A 25,588-nucleotide genomic window follows, 5' to 3' on the forward strand; every position below is an offset into this window, starting at 1 on the left:
AACTTGCGTCGAGTTAGCATACCCCTCGAATATATATCCATTCGGTGATCTCCGTGTTTTCACTTATTTTTAAGTAGTGATCAGCGAGGCTGACTGAGAGAGAACTTTTTACGGTAAAGCGACTTTTTTTTGGATTCGTAAAAGCTTTCTTGCTAGCTCATAAAAGTTCATAAAGGCTCATAAAGCTCACTTGCGGCTTATCGCGTAATCGAAAGAAATAAGCGTCTACATCGAACGCGCGGTTGTGCTTTACCGAAAGTTAAGCCTGGCTCCGTCACATTTCTCTACGCAAAATTAGTTCTAGCGTCGTTTCTGAAGTCTATCTAAGTAACACTGAATAATATGTACTACGTATATCTGAAATGAACTTTCTAACGAGTCAACCTGTGTTGTACACATGCAAAATATATTGTAACAGCTGTCTTGAATCGATACTGCGGATTACTGTGTGTAAACCATGTTTTCTTGAGACCTCCATTGGTATTTTGCATAGAACGAGTTATTGTGGAAAGGAAAAAGAAAAGATCTTAAATGTTCCGACATCACATTACACGTCAAAATGTAAATTGTATAAGAATAGTACAAGTGATGAAAATAAAAAGAAAAATAATAATAAAAAAAAAATATAAAAAAAAAAGAAAAAAAAGAGGTAAATTGTAATGCAATATGGAAAGCGTGTATACCAATATATTTTTTATATGCTAATGGGATGCCAAGAAGCATGGTCATCTTGTAATGTAACGTATTATTTAGAGTTATACACGTCCAGAGATCGACTGTGTACACACAAATCAGTTCCCTTTGAGACTACTCAGCCTTTGTATTAAATGATCCCATCCTTTTACTGTCAAACTACTTTTGAATATCAAAGTATTTCGAATACGTATCTATATATTTCTTTTTAGTTTATGATTTTATAATTTTTTAATCTTCCAAAGTTTGTCAAGACTAGTCCCCGAAATATCTGTAACACAGATCTAACTCTCTTCTATTACTATTTTTTTTTCTTCTTTTTATTTGCGGCAAGTCAGCTTTTTTTCTATCTTGTACCAAATTTTAGTTTCATTTTTATATAAAATATTCAAATTTATGGTATTATACGTATACACATCTATATACACTTTTACAAAAAAAAAAAGAAAAAAAAATATTTTAATCTACATACTGTATTACATAATTAAAGATACGGAACATTTGCTACTTATATATTTGTCAAATGTATTATATTGAAAATATTTTATTATAGGATGGACGGATTTAGCCTTAAAATAAAAAAAAAAAAATAAAATAAATGTTCTCTGTTGATCGTACATTGCTTCATCATATCAACTCAATTTGCCATTACCTGTCAATTCATATGTACTGTCCTATACTAAGATATTCTCAAATGATATCACTATGCAGTTATTTGAAACGTGTAGAAATATACATTCTTGTCTGCGCATAGGCTGCAATGCAATAATAATATATTGTGATGCTCACAAAGCACATAACACATTTTACCAAAATTGTAATGTTTAAATATTTCATGTAATTTTGGAAACTGTTATATATTTTTAATTTCCTGCCAATTGTTTAATTTGTAATGTTGTTCTTTGTTCTTTTTCAATAAAGTAATCGACTAAATATCAAATTCTTTTTATTAATCACCTCAGGTTGCGATTTTATTTTTGTAAAACGACTTGAATCTTTGACTCAATTTTTATGCAATATATGAATTTGTATTTATAAATATTTTATAATATACTAGAACAAACTAAGCGACTTACCAGTCTAGATACATTTTCTCATATATCTTTATTCAGAAAGATACATCTACAAGATATATAGTATATATATATATATATATATAGAGATCGTCCTGTATTTTGGAGATATATAATATATTTATTCGGAGTCCGAGTCCTTTCTACCGTACTGTTGTTTCGGTAATTCGTTCTGTAATTCAAGAACATGTTCTATCGGCTCTGGTTTTCCATCGTCGCCGATGCGACAAGGACGCACGACGCCTTCCCTAAGCAACGACATTATCTCAATATATATTTTTTTATACGTATAGAAAAATATGTATTATTATTATGGCGTTTGCAGCTGGTAATAATATATTGCTAATTTATAATGATGTTATAAATATATGAAAACGATAGCTATTATTTAGCATTAAATCTTGATATGATTGTGTCTTTACGCATATCTTTGATCTGTGACAAATAAATAAAATATTAATATACACTACTCACTTTGTTAATTTATCAACAAGATTTACTAATTTTAAAGCCTCGTATTCCTTTTGCTCCTCCGTCATGCCTTCAAATGGATTTGGTTTAGGATGTTCAAGACACCCGGTTACTGGATTGATTCTTAACAATAAATTAATAAATAAAAATTTACAAGTTCTTAGAGCGTACTCTTAGAGCGATTATTTTTCGCCGATCACTTACTGTTCTTTATACTTTTGATATTCTTCCGTTTCGCTATCTTCCGAATCAGAAGAATACGTCGTTTCTACCTGTTCACGCCCTAATAATCCTTTAGCGGCAAACATTCCTGCTGCGTTTCCATATCCCGTGTATTTTACCATGCGGTTAACTATAAAATACAATTGGCAATGATATAACGCTTTGATCTCAGATAAAATTATTTTACTTGATTTGTTTTAGTATGGTGATTAAATACCATTTTCTTTACAAAGAACGAATAAAAGTTCTGCAACTAAATCACGCAACTGTGTAATAGGTGATGTTAATAATTTGCATAATTTAGCCCTTAATGTTGCGCCTTCTTCAGGACGATGCGTGACATCTTTTAATGGAGGTAGAATCTATAAAAATGTGTTCATATAATTTCATTATTTTAAACTATTTTTTCCTTATTTTAATTTAAACAGTTGCATAAATAATTTTACCTGCAATCTTATATATTTACGAATAATTTTTTCTGATTTAACAAGTCTGACTAACACTGTAACTATTGGAGAAAAATTTTCTAATATATGTGTTTTACATTCTAGTCTTTTTTCCAAAAACTTAAGTAAAACGCATATAGCGCTCATATCCATCTCTTGGAATACATCTTTACAATCTTTGTTTTCAGCGGCCTGTACAATTGGTATATAACAGCTATACGGTATCACGGTCAGCAAATTTACAATATTACTGAAATAAAATATTAAATGTTAAAATTGTTCTAATAACAAAGTTATCACAAATATATTTTACCTTTCAATATCGTCTTGCTGCATCGGATATTTAAAAGTTAACAATTTATATAAAATTAATACTAAATTTTTTAATTTTTCTTGATCCTCAACTCCAATATCATCTGAATGTATATATAAATTAAATAAAACTTTTAAAACTTCGCAGACTATCGTTATCTCTTCAGCCTAAAAGTATGCGATATAAAAGTATTATCAGTTTCCACGATTATAATGTTTGCATATATTAATATTTAATTTTTCTACCTTAACTACACGTGTTTTATTCTTTTGGTTTTGCTCTGCAAATTCTTCTATTATTTTAATAAGATACGCATCACCATACAATTCAGTTTTAATTATATTTCTCGTAGATGTGTTTAGTGCAGTGAGTAAAAATAGTATTCTTAAGTCAAATAATTTAACATCATTGGGAATATCATCCGTATAATTTTTTACTCGCTCAACAAGATATGGCAAAGAAGATATTAATATTTTTGAGTGTTGCATTTTCGTGCTATTAAATAATAAATTGCACAATAACTTCAATGATTCTATTGTAACTGTAACCAAAAAAATTCATATATTAATATAAATAAATATAAATTTTGAACATTAGTTGATCAAATCTACTTCTATTGATTTAAAACATAGATTTTAGAAATTAATTCAATAATTATTTTTACCAATTGTACATAAGATTTGTTCTCCTTCACATATTTTTGTCAAGCCTGCATTTTGTAATATAATCTTTATCACATCATCAGTGATCAAGTCATTTAGTTTAGTCTTATCGCGGCTAAAACATAGAAATATATAAATATACATAAAATATTGCTGTTAAATTGCTATATTTTTAATTTTATCATCTTTTATTACTAATAAACATTGTACTCCATTTTATATAAATCCATTTTATATAAAAGTATACATATATCATAATTAAGTTACCTGAGTATTCTCAAAGCTGCTAAACAATGATGATGCTGATCTATATGAACATAATCTGTTAAATAATAAAATAATCTATTCCATAATTTCTCTCGCGAGCTAGTGCTATCCAGCTCTTCAAAGCTGGTCTTTTTGTCATACTGGAATATTTATTACACAATAATTAATATGTTGTTTAAGAAATTTTTAAAAGAATAGACAGAAAAGAAATATATTACGTTATATACGCTTCTAAATACTTACAACTTTTAAAAACACAACAATACTTTCGCAGAATTCCTCATACGTGCCGGAAATCAATTTCAGAATCAACTCGTCCGCGTTCTTTTCCATGTCAACTTTTTAATTTAATGACAAGCACTTGTTGAATTACGTTACATATTTTGTTTCGTAATATTAAAGAAATTTATTCGAATCGAACCGAACTGATGGTTTGACAGCTAATTTTTTTTTTCTTTTTATGACGCTCGTCAAATGAATTAAGTTTCCATCGAGGATTGAAATCGGGCGAGTCAGAGTTAGGTTAAGTTTAATCATGTGTTCTTATTGATCGAGAACAGTCGCAAGATATTTTACGCTTGTTTTTCGCGTTATTAAAAGTTCTTTTAAACATTAATTTAGAGCTCCCTGATTCGATGTAATAATTAATTTTACAAAATTTTATTCTTTGAATCGTTACATAGATATCAGATTTAATTCTGTGTTTCCATTGGATGACAGTTATGTTCATTTCTGCACTTTCTTGATACTAGTAGATCTTGCTGTGCAGTGTTGTTGTAATATTCCTGACTGTTCTTGGCATTTCTTGACGTGCCGGTAAGGACCGTAAAGACTTATATGCATACATACAATAAACAATGTTCTTTCATGACGATAGCAGCCCGTATCAGGTATCACATTTCAAATGCCTACGTGGTTTCAAGCGAGATAGCGCAGACGAATGCGGTTTGATGTGAAAGATAGATCTCTAAGAGACGAACAATGGATTCGTTACAAGCTGTCGTGAAAGAATTGAAATCGGCGATATCACGCAATGATTACAGAATTTTAAAGATTATTTTCGACGACGATGAGGTCCTCAAAAACGCATCGTTTGAAGAATGCGGTAAGTACCAATTAACACGTGAAAATATCTTGTAGCTATATTTTATTTTGCTAATGACAAGACATTTCTTTGCTTTATCATTATACTGTTATATTAATTCTCATTTACCTGTATTTAAATAATTTTAACGATTATATGTCTATTTGTTTTTAGAATTTTCTGTATGCAGTATATTTGATGAAACAAATGGCTTATTAACTTTTCTTAATGATGAACTTTCCAAAAATAGGAATAGAATAACAACATCATCTGATGATGCACTTAAAGCAGCATTTAAATTCTTGAAATTATTTATCGAAAAATGTTATACAACTTCAAATTTTGTTCGATATATTTGTCAAATTAAGGTATTATGCACCATTTATTTAAACAGATATACATATAAACAGATTTTAATAGTTTTTAATAATTAATATCTAAGGATTAAAAGGAGTGGTAAATCTGTAAGAGATAAATCTTATTGATTGCCCTAAAATTTTAATATGTTATAGTTTAAATTTTTTAATTTTTTTTTTACAACATTTGAAAGTAAATGTAGAAAAATATAATGTTACATTTTTATACAATCTTATGGTTTTATTATAATGATATTTCTGTGTTATGATGCATTACAGAACGTGTGTCAGAAAGCACTGATAGTAACATGTCATAATTTTATTAAAAAAAATGCTTATGAAGCTTTTATAAAATTGATAAAATTACTCAAGAATCAAAATTTAGAATTGGATAAGACAATCAATGCATTTATTACACATTTTCATATTGTTAATGAAAAAGGTAAGAACATTTAATTAAAATTGTATATATATATATTATTTAATTATATTAATTTATATCACCTCAACAGATAGAAAATATATGTTTTGTGTACTTGGTATAATAATCAAGCATAACGAAAACATTTGCTCACCAAGTCAAAATTTGCTAATTTTCCAACAAATTCATCAAGATGCATTTATTATGGTAAGATAATCAATGATAATAATATATAAACTTAAATGCGAAGTAATTTGTTAATTTAAAAGAATAATTTATGTGATATTATACATATATATATATCTTGTGTGCAGCCTGAAAAATCTAATGAGTACTACATGTATTTTGATGCTCTCGCGGATATGTTAGACGGTATGGAACCGCCAGATCATTTAAAAAAGAAAATTTCCGACAAATTATACGTGCAGATTAAAAAGTTCAGCCAATTAGTTGAGCAGCAAAATTTGCACTCAACACAGAGAAAAGTAATACAATCAGCGATTGATTTTCTGAGTCGTCATATAAATTTGTTCGAAAATCTCCTATACACCGATTATAAATTTTGGCATAAAATCCTTCGGAAATTATCACTCGAAACGACGAATTGTGGTGATAAAGGACGCCATGCATTGAAAAAATTTTATCAAATTATCGGACATATTCTTATGACTAAAAATAGCGAGAACGAAAAAATATTAACGGTAAGATAATTTATAAAACCGATAAGATACGATGCATTTTAATTTTTTATATATAGAAAAATATATATTACAGATTAAATCTTAAAGAAAACTAACTGATAAAATATCATTTTTTAATTAGTTCTAACTTTATGATGTATTTTGGTTTTAGGATTTTATGGAGAATTTCCTTCAAGAATTCGGAAATACTAATTTAGATCTTATCACATTGCGATTAATGATTTATGGCTTCAGTCAAATGGCTGCGCCGTGCAGAGTGCATATGACTAAACTTGATGTAGGACAGATGTATTCCATTACAACTAGTTATGCTCTTCCGCTGTGTATTAGGTAAGATATTAGAAATATAAATAAAATAATGTGAGTACAATTTTTTATTCTTTATATTAAAATTAGATTGGAATATTTTTATATTGGTCTTTTTATTTGCATTTTTTATAAGCGAGAACAGCAATTCAGAGCAGATCGAGAACGTCTGTTACTATCTGGAAGCGCTTTCGAAAATACTGTGTCACATGCTTGACGTTACAACAGGAAATATTAACGTCCTTATAAAGCTTGGTATTTATATAATCAAGAGATACCCCGATTTTGCAAGTGAACGCGCCATTTCAGCGTTGACTACAACTTTCAACAATCTTACAACTATCGATAACAGTCTGCTGCAGCGATATCTTGACAGTATAAGTAAGTAAATTAATTTTCAATTAATTTTGTTTAGATAATTTATGTCTTGTCTTTATTGTCAGTTTACGATGGTATTGCGTGGAGCTGTTCGCATACGTTAGCTCTCGATGTGGAGTTGCAAGAAGAGCAGAATCGAGAAGAATCGCCAGTATGTTACAAAAACTATTTGTCATTGTGGACGGAACTATTAAACCCCGATAAGTATCGCGTCGAGGGTCACGAGCAACTAGCGCAATACGTGGCGAACACTATAACGGATGTATGTATCACGCTGATTAACCGATTGAATATAGAAGTTAAACAGAAGAATGAAGATACCGTACTATCCAATGTAGCATTCACCCAAAGTGCCGAAAATCAGACAGATTTCCGCGTATTCATAAATCTTGTGGATCTCTACGTCGATGTAATCGATGCGTCCGAGCTGCAGTTGTTCGCTAGCACGGTGCATAGATTTCTCTGCGAAACCATTCAATTGTCGTACAAGTATCCGCTGATATCCGGCTTTTATAAATTGATTCAAACTGGCATGAAAATTTTTATTCATGTATCACGAAAGGAAGAGGAGAACAGCGCAGAATCACAAAGAACAAAAGAGCTTTTATCTAATTACTTATGGCACATTTTGGATTTAATTTCTACATTTTCGAATGAGTTATTAATCGCATGTCTCTACATGATTTTAAACGCACCTCTCGTGTATTTTCAAGAGACGATATTGCGTACCTTGCCAATGTTCAAGATCGCATTTACAATTGGTTTGAGCAATTTGGAACTTGCATACAACGCGCTCATTGCTTTAGAGACGTGGACGACACCGGCACAGAAGCAATCACGAGATGACCAAACGAACGAGTTGCTACGCGAAATTATTGTGTACCTAGAGCCATACTTGCGTAGCACGGAAAGCTCTATTGAGATATCGAACGATGCCGAATGTACGCTACGAAATTTTCAACGACGAGTGCTGCTATTCCTTGGCTCGTTCGATCACGATCTCCTGACGAGCTTTGTACACGAACGTGCTTCCCGCAGCACTGGGGCATCCTGGGATCAGAAAAAACTGCTTAAGTACGACCTGCCGTTGCCAGACGCGCGACTGAGCATTTACTTTGATCGGATGTTACCTCGAATAATTGCGCTGGCGCGCGACTCCAGCGATCGGCTAACTAAGATTGCGGCCTGCGAGGTTCTACATTCAATCATAGCCCTTTTCATCGGCTCAACGCAACATCTTCGTAATTCGAGAGACCGCTACGCTACTCTTTACGGTATTTTATGCGAGGCTGTGCTTGTTCTCGGGTGCGATCCCGACGCGATCGTTTACGGTCTCTTTCATCCGTTGGCGTTGCAGTTGATGCATTGGCTGAGCGATGAGTCCACGCCGATGTCGTCGGTAATCGATTCGTTATTTAACGGATTGACCGACGACTCTAATCTCGCCTTACGTGAATTCTCCGGCGTGTGCTTGGCGGAATTTATGCGCTGCTCAATAAGGTATTTCAATGTGATGTTTGACTTTATAATACTATTAAAGTGAGCATCTGTTTTACATTGTACACATTTACGACGCTTCCTGCTATTCTTTTTATCTATATATTATATATTATCTATAATATTTTTTCTATCTTTTTATTTATTTTTTATTTTGTAATGAAATTTCTAAGTGACTAATAAATCAATTTATTTAACAGGCAGATGCAACTGAAATCGTCAACAAATTCACACGTAGATAACGTTATTGAAAAAATCAACAGTTTCGCGTTGCATCCATCAACACGTAAACGTGTAGCCGCCGCAGTAGCTTTCAACCATCTTTATGAGACTTTGCTCGAGGATGACTACACAGTGTCAATTTACTGGTTGGATATATTCTACTCTTTCGTTTATAGTTTGAACGGCTGCAACGACCCGTCAATCACAAACGCGCTAAATAATATCAAAAAGGTAATAATATTAAAGACGGATCTTTTGAAGGAGACTGATAAGAATCGTCGAAAGCCTCACGAGTTTTATGATGCGACTTTAACACACACTCTGTACTGGTTGCTGTCGCAATGCGGGAGCCTTGACGAGCATTGTCGTGCAAAATGTATGGAATTGTATATTAATGTGTCACGATATAATGGCAATCATGCGCGAAAAACGACACAGGACTTTATCGAGATTTATGGAATAAATCGATTAAACGACATTATCTTGAAAGGCTTGGAATCAAACGTGGAAGACATTTCTACGATTGATAATATGATGCCACTGATAAAAGCTTTAGATTGTTATGTGTGGCTAATAGATGAGAATCTTTTACCGGTTGAAAAACTTTTTTCCGTTCACGATATGAGCGAGCAACCGATTTTCCTCTGCATTCGCAAATTTGCTTATCAATTTTGGTTGACGGTCACGCAACCTTCAACGGGACCGTCTATGAAGTCGAGAAAATTAGAACAGCTACAGGCACTGCAATGCAAAGTTTTAATGACTACGTTAAACTTCATGCAAGTATTACTAAACGCTAAAGTAAGTTGTTTTGATTATTAATTTTTGTTTCTTAAATATAATCAAGATTTGTTAAGGTGATTTTTTAATTTTTAATTAATAAATTGTGTAATAGTTAAAGCGGAATATTTTTATTAATCATGAATAAATAATCGATTATTAATTGGGAAATGTTACATTTTAATATTTGAAAACTATTTGTTTTTAGATCGACCTGCCGGAATCAATATGGGATGAACCATTATCCACGTTAATGATTAAATGTGTCATGCATCCACGAACGATCGGATTTGATACTAAAAACATCGAGATGACAAATAAGTTGCCATGTGTTTTGGAAACTTTAATGAAGTCTATGAAATCGAGATACAACTACGTACTGCCAAATACCTTCAAGAACTGTTTCTTAAGTTCCGTTCAAAAATACATCACAAAACTTCTTGATCTAAACGAGATCATGCAAAACAATTATTACGACGATTTAATTCAGCACGTAAACGGTCTGATTTTGTTAAAGAAATACGATATGCTCGACCAAAAGGTTTTGGAAAAGAGTGCTTTCCTGGACGGTGAGAACGTAATTACGCAAATTTTCGTATTTTTGGTGACTAAGCGCATAGGAGAGTCTGTCTGTCGCGATTTAAACGTGCGAATGATCGCGTATTTGCGAGCTCTGGTGGAATTTCAGTTCTCCCTACTTTCATCGACAAATGAAATGATAATACCCGATGACACGCGGTCGATGACCGAGACATTGATAAACTTAATATTGAAAGATGATTTGGTAACCAACATGGATTTTAAAATGATCAAGCACGGTAAATATTTTCTAAATATGTTCAAGAGTGTAATCTTCAAATTTATGTTAACACATGTGGGCGTGATTACCCTCGTCTTCGATATACTGCGCGATCATCCGCCTTTCCTGCTAAAATGGACCGAAAACTTACTGCTGTTTTTAAAACATCACAGGCGTGAACTGCAGACTTACGTCGATGCTACGATCAATGCAATTCTGCAACAATTCTCCTCTCTAAGGAACGCTGTCTGTAATGTCAGCATTCGCAACGAGATATTAATAAATATTTATAGCATAGTGGTGCATCTCAAGTCTAATCCTACGGAGATCGTGCAGAACCATGAAATTTATCAGTGGATTCGAGATCAATTTGCGATAAATAATGATTTCGAGTACAAGATAAAGATTCTAAAAAATTTCTTTATCTGTCTAACGGACGTGACGGATCGCGAAGATCTACAGATCAGCTTACGGTCTCTAAAAACCAGCGCCCGATCGCTATGCTCAAACCTTTCCGAAACGAGCCATGATGTGAATGCAATGAAAGTGATCGACTGCTTTGAGACGCTGCTAGTGTTGCTGTCGACGACCAAATCGAAGATAATACTCGAATTTGTAGTACACGTTGCCGCCAGCGCCGGCAAACGTCTTCTCAATGAGAAATTAGAAGAGCATTTGTGCGAATACTATTGCGACATGTCCAACGAATACGTTTTAGAATCGCTGCAACAGACTTATTGCTCGTTCATGGAAATCAATACCTCAGAGATCGAAAGACTTGACATTCTGCGCGAGTTTATTTTACCGGTGTTCAAACTTTGCAGCTCAACTGTAATCGAACAGTTTTTTAAAAATAACATCAATGATATGCACACAAAAATTATTTCGCCTACCAGTAATGACGATGCAATCAATCAGATAATTGTGTCGAAAATTGGATGCTTTGAGCTAATGACAATCATGATTGCCAGAGTGGATAAAGATAAAATAATGATAAACGATACGAAAGGTAATATTTTGATTGGGAAGAATTTTTATAAAATATTATACAAAACTGCTTTAAATATCCGACAATTAAGAGTAATGCGACCGGAATGCCGGGAACTCATGCGTTTACTACACTGTTCCGCATATAATTGCGTTCTGGCGATTATAAGCCTAATCAAAGAGCCTAATAAAATTATAACGTGGGCATTTGCCGAGCAGAACTTAATTATCTGGCAAAATATTATAGACTGTGACGTTCAATACAATCTTAATCAAACTATCAAGAAATACCCAAAGACCCGCGAAATCACCGTCAACATCAAATCCGAGGAAACCGGTAGGAATGAACGTTCACAAAAATGTAATTATATTCACAGTTACGATTTGTTGACTTGTACATTGAGCGAAGATATTAACGCCTACGATCTCAATAAATGCGTCGTGTTGCCATCTAAGTTCAGTCGTTCCGCCTTGACCGATCCCGTTTGCGGTACGACGAACATCGCCTTGGAGAGCAACGACTTTAATAAGCACGAGTGTATGCCTTATATCTGCGTCTTATTGCGGCATATTACAAAAGTATACAAAAGTATACCGCACGACAATTCGCCTGAGTGGCTCACGGCTTTCCTCACAGCCATGCGGCATGACAGAAATCAGAAGCAGAACATTCAGCTGTTTATGTTAAATATCATTACAAACACGGCGGACGAGGTATTTAAGTCTTACGCCAAGATTATGCTGACGCCGATTATTAAGACCGTCACCGATTATCTTAAACGATACGACTTGAACTACATAATTACAGACATTTTGCAGATATTGATGGACTGGCACGATACGGCCGTGCCGAGTACTACAGAGGAAAATAAAGCGGTTCAAGATCTCTTCGAGATATTCGTCGAAAAAATATTAATAAATAAGTCCGACAATAATTGTGTGTACAGTTATAATTTCGGCCTGATGAGAAGTATGATAGAAAAGTGGCACGATTGCTTGAAAGTGTCGAGCGAGTTTTTAAAACAGAAAATGCAGTCTACTTCGAACACGGTGCAGCTGATCCTGGTACTTTTTAAAAATGATAAGATGAAGGAGATCATCGTTAAAGATGACGTCGCGAAAAGCGTCGTCAATTTTTTATTAACGTCACTGAGCAATAAAGATCTACCTGATGAGGACCCGGTACCTCTGCAGTGCTGCGAATGTCTTGGCTTATATCTACGCGCTCTGGATAACAGCAGTGACAACGAAATTGAAAAAGAGAACAAGAAACAAGAATTAAAACAAAAAATCTTCGATATTCTCGGCTCTCCTTTGGTGCACATTAAACGCGTGTATAAGCAAATGAATTGTATCTCTGTTCTCTGCAAAACTTATCCCGAGCTAGCCAGAGATTACATTAACGTGATAATTAGTGCTATGTCCAAGGACGTGGGCAAGCTCTACTGTCTCGAGGTGTTTGCGTTAATGATGTCAAGACTAAGCATACAAGAAGTCGTGGATAATCTGCGTCACATGAAGCTGCAGCAGATACTAACGAATCGAGTGTCGAAATGTGTGAAAATAACACTGCAAATTATTCGCGATATAGTGATGATCGTTTCACCAGAGAATTTACAGGTCTACATGGATCCGATGCTGCTGTACATCAATGACAATACCACGGAGCGCCGGGAATTAGTTTACGATACACTCATGAGAATTTATAAAAGATACTCGGCGGACATTACGGCGGACAATGCGGCCTTGCAGAATCTTCTGTCTATTAGTAAGCAAAATCTCCTGACTGGTTTGCTGGATCCATCTCCCGATTTGCAAGAAAGAATACTCAAATTCTGGACACAGGAGACGGATCTGTGTGTAGAGAGCTCGGAAGACCGACTAATCGCACTTCTAAACATGCATTCGTCAGAAATGACGACGAAAGAGGACGTGTTCGCGCCTTTTGTGATATTGATTATGCTACAACTGGCAAGTAAAACACTAGACTACACTAGAAAAATGTGTGATGCGAAGGAAATTTGCAACTTCGAAGAATACGAGATAGATAAATTTGTTTCCTGGCGAAGACGAAATCTCAGCTTTAGGACGCCAATGTTCGTCGATTCGCTTGCCTCCCAGATTAGCTACAACACTTTCTCTCAAAGCGTTGATAGTGATTTGTATAGCATGTCTCAGTTACGCGCAACGCAAGATCTGCAGTCTGAACCGACTCTTTACAACGATGACAATACATTGCACAATACTGAATTCGATCCAACATCGGTCGCATCTACATCAAGAGAAGCATCGCAAATTGTGAGAAGGCATAAAAGATTCCCTAGGTTTTTGCAGGAGGAGCAGACTTCGCAATCGCGACAAAAGGAACAAGCAGAAATAAGGAAGCAAAAAATCATTAAACAAAGAAGAAACGTGAGATTGTACAGGTAAAATCATCAAACGATTATTTTTGATAAATTAATTGGCACAATGTTATTTTTGTTTTTTCGTTTCAGAAAGTACAGAATCGGAAACTTTCCCGACGTTGAGATATCTCACGAAAGTTTGATAAAGCCACTTCAACAGTTAATTAAATTGGACAGATTAATTTGCAAAGACATGACCGTGTCTCTGTTCTATTCGTTGATCAAAGAAGTGAACGAGAAGAAAAAATCTAATTTCTGTGAAATCGTTGTAAAGAATTTAAAGCGAATTCTACACGAGTCGTGCGAAACAGACAATTCTTTCAATGCAGTTATTTTGGAGACGTTGCTACAATTGGATCGAGATACTATTGCTACAATCGCTGATTGCAATTCGCAAGATATAATGAAAGCGTCTAAAGCAAATCACTTAAACGCTCTCGGCGTTCTTCTTTTAGAACGTAGTTTACTTCCCGTTGAGAGCAACACGTTACCTAAGAGAATGCGTTTAGATGATGATTACAGTCGCAACGAAAGCACCAGCAAATGGGCACAATTGGCATCTCTTTATAAATCATTGAATGACGTCGATGTCGTTCTGAGTATCTTTCGAGAACGAAAATCTTTCGGTAGTGATGTGCAGGTAATTTTTAAAAATTAAATTTGCTATAAAATTGAGATAATAATTCATACTAATTAAAACAGTTATTGATTCTGTTAACTACACATAAAATATAAAAAATTTTGCAGGAGGAATCAACGATAAAAATTATTCTTTGTGAAAATAGTATTATTTTTTATTTTTTAATTAATTAATTTATTTTTATTTTATTTTATTTTTTTTTTTAGGAAGCAGCTTTCGCAGAAGCAAACGGTGATTGGATTCGAGCGAGAGATGCGTTCGCAAAAGCTTACCACGAAACTGATTATCAGTCAGTCAAAGAACATTGTTTGCAAGGATTATTAGAATCTGTAAACAATATGTGTGACTGGTCAGAGGTTGACAAATTTGCGAAAAATTATTCGAAAAACACAAATATAAACGATATGTGGAACGATCCGTGGAGGAATTGGATGATTCCGTTTGTTTGCGACTCTTACGTACATATGCTGGAAAATGAAAAATGGAGTAATTGCAACATAACTACTATTCAAAAATGGACAAACGATAAAACCAAATTGCAATATCTTATGCCTGCGACAGGTGAAAATCTAGTATTATTTCTGTTGGCAAAGGACGTGCTAAAAGCGAGCGATTTGTTAAACGATTTTTTAGATATGATAGGAAAACAATTAGTTGGGCTGAGTCCCCTTTCTACTGAATTAGGAATACGTAAATTGTTCAAGCTGCAAATCATAAATGACTTAGATGCCTCACTTAAGGTCCTTCAATGCCCAAACGAAGAAAAAGACAGAATAATGAAACTGTTGAACTTTTGGTCGATGAAAACGCCCACGATCAAAGATAATCTTGTGCAATGGAACAAATTGGCTGCCTGTCGAACATACTCCTCGACATTATTTCAGAAAATTTACACAAAACAGAAAATTAAAAAGCGGCTATATCGAAGCGATTATGAGCTTCGATCGAGCATCGTCGACGCAGCGTTGAATCAAAAGCATCAACATATTGCCGAAAAGCATTTGAATTGCGTGCGAAAAACTAAATATCTGAATTACTTGGTTAACGAAGAAGACATTAGTTCTCTCAAATTATCAATAGCGTGGCTTGAGGCTAGAGTAAAATGCCTGTACGCCGATATCGAGACGGATGAGTACGAAAAAATGAAAAAATACGCTACTTCTTGGAGGAGCTTGCACGAATTAAATCAGAGAAACGAGCTCGACGCTGACACGAGCACTGCCATTAAAGAATGTATTGGCACAATGGCCTCGAGGATCGAAATTTTGAGTAGAAAGAACGATGCGTTTGCCAACGCGCTAGCGTATAACGCCGTGATTCTTCCGAACATAGGAATAACAGAGCAGACGGGTAATAATTTAGATGACATCCGGGAACATTTACTGCGCTACAGCTTTGACAACTTGCGATCTTGCTGTGAAAATACGACCACTGCTAAAATCGGCGAGCACTATTGCGCTTTAGCGAAACACTGTTACAGTAGATTGATGAGCACCGACGCAAAAAATAACAATATATTCCAGGAGTTCCTGCTGTCTACTTTGAGATCCATGTATCACGATTACTTCGAAGCTACGCACTATTTCCCCTGTTTGCTGAGACCTGAACAATTCCAAGATGAGAAAGTACGAAAAATATTCATTCAAGAGTGTGCGAACTTACGACCGTGGCTGTTCCTGCGTTGGCGAGACCTGCTTTTTTTCCACTTAGAAACGCCGTCGATCGCAACCGCGATAATACCAATCGTTAAGAGGCTCGTAGAAACTTATCCCGACGCGATTATTTACACGTACCACCTAGCCGTTGAAAGAAATCCTAATATTCTTCAGGATGAGAGAATCCAGGAGATACGTACGCTCTTACGCGACAAGGCGGATAAATATGAACGATTTTTGCGAGCGATAAAACATGTGGTACAGCCAACATTGTATCTGAAGCACTATCTTGACGAGGCAATTAAAGATTTATCTCAAGGAAAAACAATAGACATCGAATCGTTGTTACAAAAGATCTATCCGGATTCTAACGCGACGGAAGAGGATCCACAACAAGGCGTTATCTTTAAAAAAATTGCGAATCACGAGAAGTTAATAAGAGATTTAGATCTTAATAATCGTGATGCCGCGCTAAACACTCTAAGAATATTGAGCGAAAACCTCCGAAAATTTAATGTAACTAAAGTCGCGAAGCTAAAGGATTATAGCCCGTTCTTGAACAAATACATCGGCAGTGGCGATATTGAAATACCTGGACAATACTCTGGGGACAAAGAACCTATATCGCGCTATCACGTGAAAATTGCGCGATTCGAGTCGCAGGTGGAAATTATGCCGTCGTTGCGTCAACCAATTCAAATCGGTATAGTGGGTGACAATGGTAAAGAGTATAAATTCTTAGTAAAATTCGGTGAAAATTTGACGATCGACCGAGGCTTGCAGCAACTGTATTCTACTATGAACAGAACGTTGCGTAGCGATCCCAGCTGCAGGGAAAGACGCCTGGCTATCGACACGTACGAGGTATTATACGCATAAATTTGTTCTATAATATAAGTATCTATATGTCTCTACCGTTGTGATACACGAGTTATTTTTCCAGGTTATTCCATTATCCAGTTCATTCGGTCTGATTCAATGGATTGACAACACAAAATCTTTAGAGAATCTAATAAAATTTTCTGCATCGAATACAAAGCACGCGGACATCCACAAGAAATACGCGACGTGGATAGCAAACGCAGCGCTTACGAATCAGATCACTGAACTGTACAAAGTGGCCGTATTGAAATACGACCGGCGGATAGTAACGGAGAAGATGAAATACTTCATAAGCCTTTCAAAACAGACGGCTCTACGCGACACGTTCGATGCGATAAGCTCATCTCCGGAGTGTTTCGTAACGTTACGACGCAACTTCGTTGTTAGTTACGCGACTATGTGCATAGCACACTGGCTCGCGGGGATCGGCGATCGCAATCTGCAAAACACCTTGGTGTGCGTTAAAACTGGACGTTGCCTTGGCATCGATTTCGGCCACGCTTTTGGCGGCGGCATACGTTCACCGATACCGGAGCTCGTGCCATTCCGCTTGACACCACAAATTCTCGAGTTACTACGACCCTTCACGGAACGAGACCTCCTAGCAACGATTATGAGTCACGTAATGCGAGCCTTGCGTGAGGACCAGGGTCCGATTCTCGCCTGCATGGATATTTTCAGCCACAAACTCCTTCAGCGATCATTAAGCGTCAAAAACGAGATAGCAAGAAACGATGATAAAAATATTCATGCGGGTAAGAAAAATCGGAAAAATAGAAAATATATATTTAAAAGAAAATATCGTATGTACTAAATTTATCCTGTAAAAAAGTGCAACAATTAACATATTTTATGATTTGCAGATTTAGCATGGTCGTCTAAAAATATTGAAATTATTACTAAGAAATTAAACGGAATCCATCCGTCAGTCATCACGTTAGAGCAATTAAAAGAAGCGCACAATGACGAATACTTTGCGAGATATTCCGCTATTGTTAGCGGCAACGATGAAATCGAACAAGAACGAGCATCTGCTGAGATAATGAGAAAAAACTGGCTGACGCCTACAGAGCAGGTTAATGTTAATGAGAATCGTTAATTTTTTTCTTATAATGTATTTTTTAATTTTTAATTTAATTGATTTTACTGATCTCTCGTATTTCAGGTGAACTGTTTACTAGATCAAGCGAAAGATTTAAATATACTGGGTCGTATGTATGTAAACTGGCAATCTTGGCTGTAATTAGAGCTGTGTAAGTAATGACTACTTTGGTAATCAATAACTAGACGAGTACGATTACTTGTAAAAAAAAAAACCAAGATTACTGATTATGATTACAGAAATCGTAATCGCAATTATAGTGATTAATTTTTTTTTTTACAAAAGTATAAATTTAACTGTAATGTCTAATAGAATATGTGAATATTACATGTAAAATATTTATATTTTTTTATTAAAAAAATTTATTAGTAAATTAAAATCGTTAATGATTATGTAAGGAAGATATAAAGAGCGCAATACATATATTTATGATTGTTTATTAACATAAATATAATATTTTCTGTATTATAAATATAGTTTATGTATACTATATAGATAGGGGTATTAGTTTAAGTCTATAATAGTAAGCTTAAGACGTAAGAAATTGGTCAATTGCAGTCAAATATAAAAATATTAACAATTAATCAATTTTTTATGGTGTAAAGCTTATCTTATCTATTATAGATCTAAACTTAATAAACTTATTAATTAACTATTATTACTCGTGACTGTACAGGATGTATTCAACGAGTCAGAATTATACGAAAAAATTTGTGTCAAATATTTATATGTTCCTTACACTAAAAGTCAATATACATTTTTAGCTTTGCTAATTCATTATGTATATAACATCGAAATGTATGTTAAAAAAAAAAAAAAAAAAAAAAAAAAAAAAAAAAAAAGAAAAAGAATAATAATACTGGAGAAGAAACATTAAATTTTTGTTTTAAACTTTATTATAATCTGCAAATCATTAAATTTTAATTTTTAGAAGATTAAGATTAATTTAATTGAAAATTTTGTTTTAAAACATTTATAGAACTTTTACTTTACTATTAAAAAAATATTTAAATTAAATTGTATCATTAATTTGTTGAATTATTTCTATTTTATTTTTTGTTTTAATAAGAAAGTGATAAATGATAAAATTTTTCGCAGAATTGAAGAAATTGCTGATATTAAAATTCGTGCAATATGTTATATAAGTATGCAAATGAGATTGCCGAAAAACTTAATCATATTTTGTACAATCACGATGAGATTTGAATTATTAATACTGCTCAGTCAAAGTCGTCTATTTCTAATATTTCAGTAAATGCAGACGCTAACGTGCCAAAATTAACTCTAACATAAAAGTTTTTGTAACATCATCAATAATAAAATATTATTTCGATATAAAATAGCACTTTATATCTAATGTCTATGATCTATGCTTTACAATGTAATTATTTTTTAACATAAAAACACAGAGATTTGTACAGTACATAGTAACATGAATTTACAATTTATATATCGCTTATTCTTATGTATCGCTTTTCCACAATTTAATAGTTTTGTCGTTTTCAAGAGCAGCTGAAGCTATAATGTTGTCTGTTGGATGACAAGTTGTGCAAAGTACCACGTCTAAAAATGATACACGCGATTATTTAATAAATAATATAGTAAAAAAATGTATAATTGCAAAAATTTGATTTTATATATATATGAAATTAAAAGATTTTATTTTATTTTTACTCGAATATTTATTATTTTAATTTTTTTTAAGTCTACCTGTGTGCCCCTGTAACTTTTGTACGATTTCCTTCGTTTGTAAATTCCAAATATATACCATATTATCTTCAGAGCCAGATACAATCCACTACGAACGAAAAAGAGATTAAAATAATTTTCAAACTCCCTTGTCATGTATTCTTAATCACGACACGTTTGAAACTGATTAATTTTTCACAGTAATTACCTTCCCACCTGTTACAGAGAAGTTTGCGAAAATACAATACTTCTCGTTTCTGTGACCACTGTATGTTTTCAAGCATTTTCCTTTACTGTAATCCCACAGCTTTAATGTATTGTCTAACGTTGCTGCCAGAATATATTTCCCGTTCGGCGAAAATTTGACAAATGATACCGGGGGATTATCGTCATCTATCAAAGTTTTTAGACATTGTCCTGACGCAGTGTCCCAAATTCGACTACAAATTGCGCACACATTAACGTGATATGTAAATGCGCAAAGAAAAAAAATACGTACCATAATCCGTCATAACTACTCGAAACGATTAAAGAGCCATCCCTATTGAAATGTACTGCACTTACAGGATCTGAATGTGCTGGTAAGGTTTTAAGACATTTACCACTTCTCACATCCCAAATTCGTACACTTTCGTCAAACTAAAAAAATTAATCTATCGAATTTTACATTGCCTAGAACTTCGTTATTCTTTTTGTAATCTTACATATAATATTTAAAATATATATATATTTAATGTCTATTTAATTTAATTTTTTTTAAATTAAATTTAATTTAATTTAATGTTTATTTAATGTATATTTAATTTATATGTATGTGACTTACAGAACCAGAAACTATGAGGTTTGATTGTGGATTGAAGTTACAACAGAAAACATAATTACTATGACCCTTGAGCGTTTTTAAACATTTACCCTAAAAAATTAAATTTCAAGATTACAGAAATGTTATGTACAATTAACAATAAATTTTTAACAATTCTCAATATAACTGGAAAATTGCCAAAACTATTACAGTTATATTAATGCATTAGTTTTCATCCTATTTCAAGGAATGTAACAAATTACTTACAGAACTTAATTCCCATATTTTCAAAGTCTTATCATCTGAAGCTGACACCAATAACCTGCTATCACTAGACCATGCTACATCAGAAATACCTAGTTTATGGCCTGCTATAGTTTTCTCAAACTTTCCATCATAGGAGCCCCATATTTTGATAAGTTTGTCAGCAGCTGAATACATGAGAGGACAGATATATAAAAAGATTAGTATATCTAGTATATCTTGAATCTTGTAACCAGTTCTCTATAAAATTTATCTCTACCTGAGCTAGCCAACCACTCTCCATTGGGACTAAACTTGACAGATGATACTGCTTTGGTATGGCCCGCCAAAGTATACTTCAAGGTATAATTAGACTTCTACAAAGAGAAAAGCCAAGATACGAAAATACTCTTATATTGTTTTTTACAAGATTATCTCTGTAACGTGAATGCACAGATACGTTCGTACGCAAAGTAGAATTTTTAATTGTTCCTAATTCAAATGCGAGTCCAATAATCTCGGAATGTTTCAAGATCGGGGACAGCTTCGAGAATCTGTCTTTTATCGAATAATCTACGTTGCTTTTTCGCGTACGTAGCTTCGTTTGTACTCGAGCCGGTACGTAAATGGCGATAATCTAACCTATACGTATTCTTTATCGTGCAGAAATTGAAATAATGCTTGCGTATAGACATTACCACTATTGTGTTCTTTGTACCGCTGGCGGCCGCGCTGGAGGAATTGTTCACGGACGCTTGATGTCCCGGCGACGGGCCGAGAGGTACCATATTTCTCAATTGTTTATCGACGAGGTTTAGAAACGCGGCAGATTCGTAAGAACGGCATCCGCGGGGCTAGAGATGGCTAGAGACACTAGAGAGAGAAGGCCGAAGGCGCAAACTGATGCAGGATGCAGCCATTTGGCGGAATAGCGGAACGAGAGCACAACCTGACTGAACCTAGCGCGACCAATCGCAAGCGTTCGCGAACACTTGCGGGAGAAACGCAGAACGAGCGCGCGTCACTTCCGTTTCGCGGGTAAATCGCACAAGTAACGTAACATTTTCAATCGGCGCCGGTCACTCGCTAGCTGGCAAGGAATATTCCTCGTACAATCGTGTAGCTACGACGCTTCGAAAGCGTCCGAGGAGGACAACATGCACGTGCTTAAACGCGGTAATTTAACCAAATCCAAAGTAACCTATTTATATTCGTTGCAGTTTTATACATTCTTACTCAAAACTGTCACTGTGTACGTTCGTCTGTTTTCTGTCTAATTGTAAGTTATTCCTTTGTTGTCAGATGGACGTAGGGAAGCTGTACATTTCGACAAGATAACTGCGAGAATCGAGACGCTATGTTATGGTTTGGATATGAATTATGTAGACCCAGTGAGCACTTGCATATATATATTTGTTTTTATTAAGTGAAAGGAATATTTTTTCTATATTGCTATTTTGTCATTTTCTACTACATTATTGAGTTAAATGTATTTTTAAAAGCTTAGTTTAATTTATAATTATTGGTTTAGAAGAAATATAATTTTTGCATTTTACAGTCTGCAATTGCACTAAGAGTTATAACCAATTTATGCTCTGGAGTAACAACAATTGAATTGGATAACTTGGCAGCTGAAACTGCAGCAACTATGATCAATCAACATCCAGATTATGCAACCTTAGCAGCTAGAATAGCTATATCCAATTTGCATAAAGAAACAAAAAAAGTCTTTAGTGGTAAGATATTTGAAGCACCAATATTTATAAATTAATTATACAATATGTAATATTGTATAATTTATTAATACAATATTTGTTAATAATTTGTATGTTACAGATGTAATATCTGATTTATATCATGCAAAAAACTTAATCACAAATAAACAGATTCCTATAATCAGTGAAGAATATTATCAAATTATAAAAAATAATGCAAATGAATTAAATTCTGCAATAATATATGATAGAGATTTTAATTATAGTTATGCTACTTTTAAAATGCTTGAGGATAATCATTTATTGAAACTGAATGGAAAAGTTGTTGAAAGACCACAGCATATGTTGATGAGAGTTGCTGTAAGTATTCATGGCCATGATATCACTAAAGTTATTGAAACTTACAATTATATGTCAAAACAATATTTCACACATGCTGTTCAAGCAATAAGTACTGCATGTACTCCTATACAACAAATGGCTAGGTAACTATTTTTACTTGTGATCTATTGGATGTTGTAATTCATATCTAAATAAATCGATATTTTTACAGCTCATTTTTACTGACAATGTCTAGTGATAGCATAGATGGAATATTAGATACACTAGAAAGATTTGCTCTTCTTTGTCATCACAATGGTGAAATAGGATTCAATGTACATTGTATTCGAGCGAAGAACACGCCTATAAGAGGAACTGGTGGTGTATCAAATGGATTGGTGCCTATGTTAAAAGCATATAATACGTCTATTGCGACTGTTTCTAAAAATGGCAAAAATGAAGGACCATATACTGTATATTTAGAACCATGGCATTCTGATATTTTTGAATTTTTAGAGTTAAAAAGAAATGATGGTTATTATCTTTTATTATTTTTTTTTGTTACTCAATATATATACAATATATTAATATTTTTTTAAACATTACAGGTGAAGAGCAATTGAGAGCTAAAGGTATGTGCTATGCATTATGGGCTTCTGATTTATTTATGAAACGTGTTTTTTACGATGAGATATGGAGTTTAATGTGTCCACATGAATGTCCTGGATTAGTTGACGTTTGGGGTGATGAATTTGAGGCTTTGTATATTAGGTTATTATATTTCTAATGTTATTTAAAATTATATAGAATTTATATATATTATAAAAAAATATGTGTTTAAATTTAGGTACGAAAAGGAAAAACGTTTCCGAAAACAAGTTAAAGCTAGGGATTTGTGGGGTCTCATTATGCAGATACAATTAGAGACAGATGTGCCATTTATAGTTTATAAAGATCATTGTAATCGCAAATCAAACCATCAGAATTTGGGTACAATTAAATGCGGTGGTTTCTCTACCGAAATAATTCAATATTCAGATTCAAATGAAGTTGCTACATGTAATACGGCTTCAATCGCCGTTAATATGTTTGTGAATTCTACTAAGAGAACTTTTGATTTTGATAAACTTAAGGAAATCTCGAAAATTGTCACCTATAATTTGGATAAAATGATCGACATCAATTATTATCCTATGTCAGAAACCAAGGTGTCATCTGACAAACATAGATCTGTTGGTAAGTTATTTATGTGCAATTGATATTTATATGTATTGCTTTAAAAAAATGTATTAAACGTTTTAGGTATTGGTGTACAAGGATTAGCGGATACATTTATCTTAATGAGATACCCGTTTGAAAGCAAAGAAGCTAATGAACTTAATGTCCAAATTTTTGAAACTCTTTATTATGGTGCTCTAGAAGCTAGTTGGGAAATGGCTACTGAGAAAGGTCCTTACGAATCGTATGAAGGCAGTCCAATTAGTAAAGGTGTAAGTAATATAAAAAAAATGTTTTATTATTTATCAGCTACTAAAAGTTATGGCATTTGGGCGTATAATTTTTTTTTTTTTTTAGATTCTACAGTACGATATGTGGAATGTAAAACCAACAAAGTTATGGGATTGGGATATTTTAAAGTCAAAAATTGCGAAGCATGGAGTGCGTAATTCTTTGTTAATAGCGCAAATGTCAGATCCATTTATGGCACAAATGTTGGAAAATAATATATCAGTTGAGCCATACACGAGTAATATATATACGATATATGCGTTATCAAAGGAATATTCATTTGTTAAACCACGTTTGCTACGAGATCTAATCGAAAAAGGTCTTTGGGATGAAAATATGTGTAATAAAATCATTACTAACGGTGGATCTATACAAGTAAATATCTTGTTATCTAATTTAACTGCATTCTAACGTGATATTTTATATTGCATAAATACGAAACAGATACGTTCGTATGTAAGTTAACTATCTTTTATTTTTAGGACATTGAAGGTATACCTAAAGATTTAAAATTGCTTTATAAGACAGTTTGGGAAATGCCACAAAAGATTCTTTTCGAAATGGCTGCTTCTCGTGGACCATTTATCGATCAATCACAAAGTATAAATGTCTACATGGTTAATCCGTCGCAAAAGCTTACTTCTATGCATTTTTATGCCTGGGAAATCGTACGTATAAAATATATTTTAATATATTGTAAACAATTATTTTCACTTTAAACTAAATTTAATGTTAAATATTTGATTTTATTTACAGGGATTGAAATCTAGTATGTATCATCTCGTAACTAACAATAAATAATATAAAATTAATACAAGAGATCAGTATTTGAATAAAAAATGTTTGTCCAAAGATAAAATAAAAACAGAATGCAGAAATTTATATAAGAACGAAGTCACTGGTTTTTAATTTAATTTTATTTTTATCGCCGTACTTTGCCTAGCTAT

The 25,588-nt window shown here is 33.6% G+C and overlaps 4 protein-coding genes across 5 annotated transcripts; 2 read left to right on the forward strand and 2 right to left on the reverse strand.

Annotated features, from left to right (window-relative positions):
* Positions 1-1,680: 1,680 nt before the first annotated feature.
* On the reverse strand, positions 1,681-4,947 carry Ric8a (ric8 guanine nucleotide exchange factor A). The gene is made up of 10 exons (XM_070665681.1): positions 4,391-4,947; positions 4,148-4,287; positions 3,883-3,995; positions 3,464-3,759; positions 3,219-3,385; positions 2,906-3,155; positions 2,677-2,821; positions 2,442-2,589; positions 2,241-2,360; positions 1,681-2,014 (listed from the first exon to the last, which is right to left on the reverse strand). Exons 1-10 carry the CDS (start codon positions 4,478-4,480, stop codon positions 1,888-1,890), a joined length of 1,596 nt encoding a protein of 531 aa, XP_070521782.1. The 5' UTR covers positions 4,481-4,947; the 3' UTR covers positions 1,681-1,887.
* A 3-nt stretch (positions 4,948-4,950) lies between these two features.
* Positions 4,951-20,043, forward strand: LOC139107815 (DNA-dependent protein kinase catalytic subunit). 2 transcript variants are annotated; one of them, XM_070665666.1, is made up of 16 exons: positions 4,951-5,252; positions 5,406-5,599; positions 5,867-6,029; positions 6,100-6,215; positions 6,323-6,709; positions 6,861-7,039; positions 7,152-7,396; positions 7,459-8,893; positions 9,091-9,913; positions 10,101-14,104; positions 14,174-14,723; positions 14,930-17,242; positions 17,322-18,015; positions 18,124-18,335; positions 18,426-18,513; positions 19,461-20,043. In XM_070665666.1, exons 1-15 carry the CDS (start codon positions 5,129-5,131, stop codon positions 18,501-18,503), a joined length of 11,517 nt encoding a protein of 3,838 aa, XP_070521767.1. In that variant the 5' UTR covers positions 4,951-5,128; the 3' UTR covers positions 18,504-18,513; positions 19,461-20,043. The 2 variants fall into 2 exon arrangements, with proteins under 2 accessions (XP_070521767.1, XP_070521766.1); XM_070665665.1 differs by lacking the exon at positions 19,461-20,043 and having other exon boundaries at positions 18,426-18,585.
* Positions 19,171-22,024, reverse strand: Wds (WD repeat-containing protein wds). Its single transcript, XM_070665693.1, has 8 exons — positions 21,795-22,024; positions 21,377-21,473; positions 21,121-21,284; positions 20,875-20,964; positions 20,551-20,690; positions 20,260-20,491; positions 20,073-20,160; positions 19,171-19,925 (listed from the first exon to the last, which is right to left on the reverse strand). The coding sequence occupies exons 1-8, from the start codon at positions 21,882-21,884 to the stop codon at positions 19,825-19,827; spliced, it is 1,002 nt and encodes a 333-aa protein (XP_070521794.1). The 5' UTR covers positions 21,885-22,024; the 3' UTR covers positions 19,171-19,824.
* A 99-nt stretch (positions 22,025-22,123) lies between these two features.
* LOC139107823 (ribonucleoside-diphosphate reductase large subunit-like) lies at positions 22,124-25,519 on the forward strand. Its single transcript, XM_070665677.1, has 11 exons — positions 22,124-22,272; positions 22,399-22,487; positions 22,655-22,832; positions 22,933-23,296; positions 23,365-23,666; positions 23,741-23,903; positions 23,980-24,368; positions 24,435-24,622; positions 24,708-25,016; positions 25,124-25,309; positions 25,398-25,519. The coding sequence occupies exons 1-11, from the start codon at positions 22,254-22,256 to the stop codon at positions 25,440-25,442; spliced, it is 2,232 nt and encodes a 743-aa protein (XP_070521778.1). The 5' UTR covers positions 22,124-22,253; the 3' UTR covers positions 25,443-25,519.
* Positions 25,520-25,588: the final 69 nt, after the last annotated feature.

Source organism: Cardiocondyla obscurior, linkage group LG14, assembly GCF_019399895.1.
Source record: "Cardiocondyla obscurior isolate alpha-2009 linkage group LG14, Cobs3.1, whole genome shotgun sequence".
Classification (NCBI taxonomy): domain Eukaryota; kingdom Metazoa; phylum Arthropoda; class Insecta; order Hymenoptera; family Formicidae; genus Cardiocondyla; species Cardiocondyla obscurior.

Bases quoted from the DNA above. Each gene is read 5' to 3' on its own strand.
- LOC139107823 (XM_070665677.1), top strand. The intron at 23,297-23,364 runs GTAACTATTTTT...ATATTTTTACAG, and splicing joins CCTATACAACAAATGGCTAG to CTCATTTTTACTGACAATGT. The intron at 24,623-24,707 runs GTAAGTAATATA...TTTTTTTTTTAG, and splicing joins GCAGTCCAATTAGTAAAGGT to ATTCTACAGTACGATATGTG.
- LOC139107815 (XM_070665666.1), top strand. From the start codon at position 5,129: ATGGATTCGTTACAAGCTGTCGTGAAAGAATTGAAATCGGCGATATCA. The intron at 6,216-6,322 runs GTAAGATAATCA...TCTTGTGTGCAG, and splicing joins ATCAAGATGCATTTATTATG to CCTGAAAAATCTAATGAGTA. The intron at 14,105-14,173 runs GTAAAATCATCA...TTTTCGTTTCAG, and splicing joins AGAAACGTGAGATTGTACAG to AAAGTACAGAATCGGAAACT.
- Ric8a (XM_070665681.1), bottom strand. From the start codon at position 4,480: ATGGAAAAGAACGCGGACGAGTTGATTCTGAAATTGATTTCCGGCACG. The intron at 2,590-2,676 runs GTATTTAATCAC...TGTATTTTATAG, and splicing joins CGTTCTTTGTAAAGAAAATG to TTAACCGCATGGTAAAATAC. The intron at 2,361-2,441 runs GTAAGTGATCGG...TTTATTGTTAAG, and splicing joins TATCAAAAGTATAAAGAACA to AATCAATCCAGTAACCGGGT.
- Wds (XM_070665693.1), bottom strand. From the start codon at position 21,884: ATGGTACCTCTCGGCCCGTCGCCGGGACATCAAGCGTCCGTGAACAAT. The intron at 21,474-21,794 runs GTAATGTCTATA...TTCTCTTTGTAG, and splicing joins GTACAAAGAACACAATAGTG to AAGTCTAATTATACCTTGAA. The intron at 21,285-21,376 runs GTAGAGATAAAT...TCATGTATTCAG, and splicing joins AGAGTGGTTGGCTAGCTCAG to CTGCTGACAAACTTATCAAA.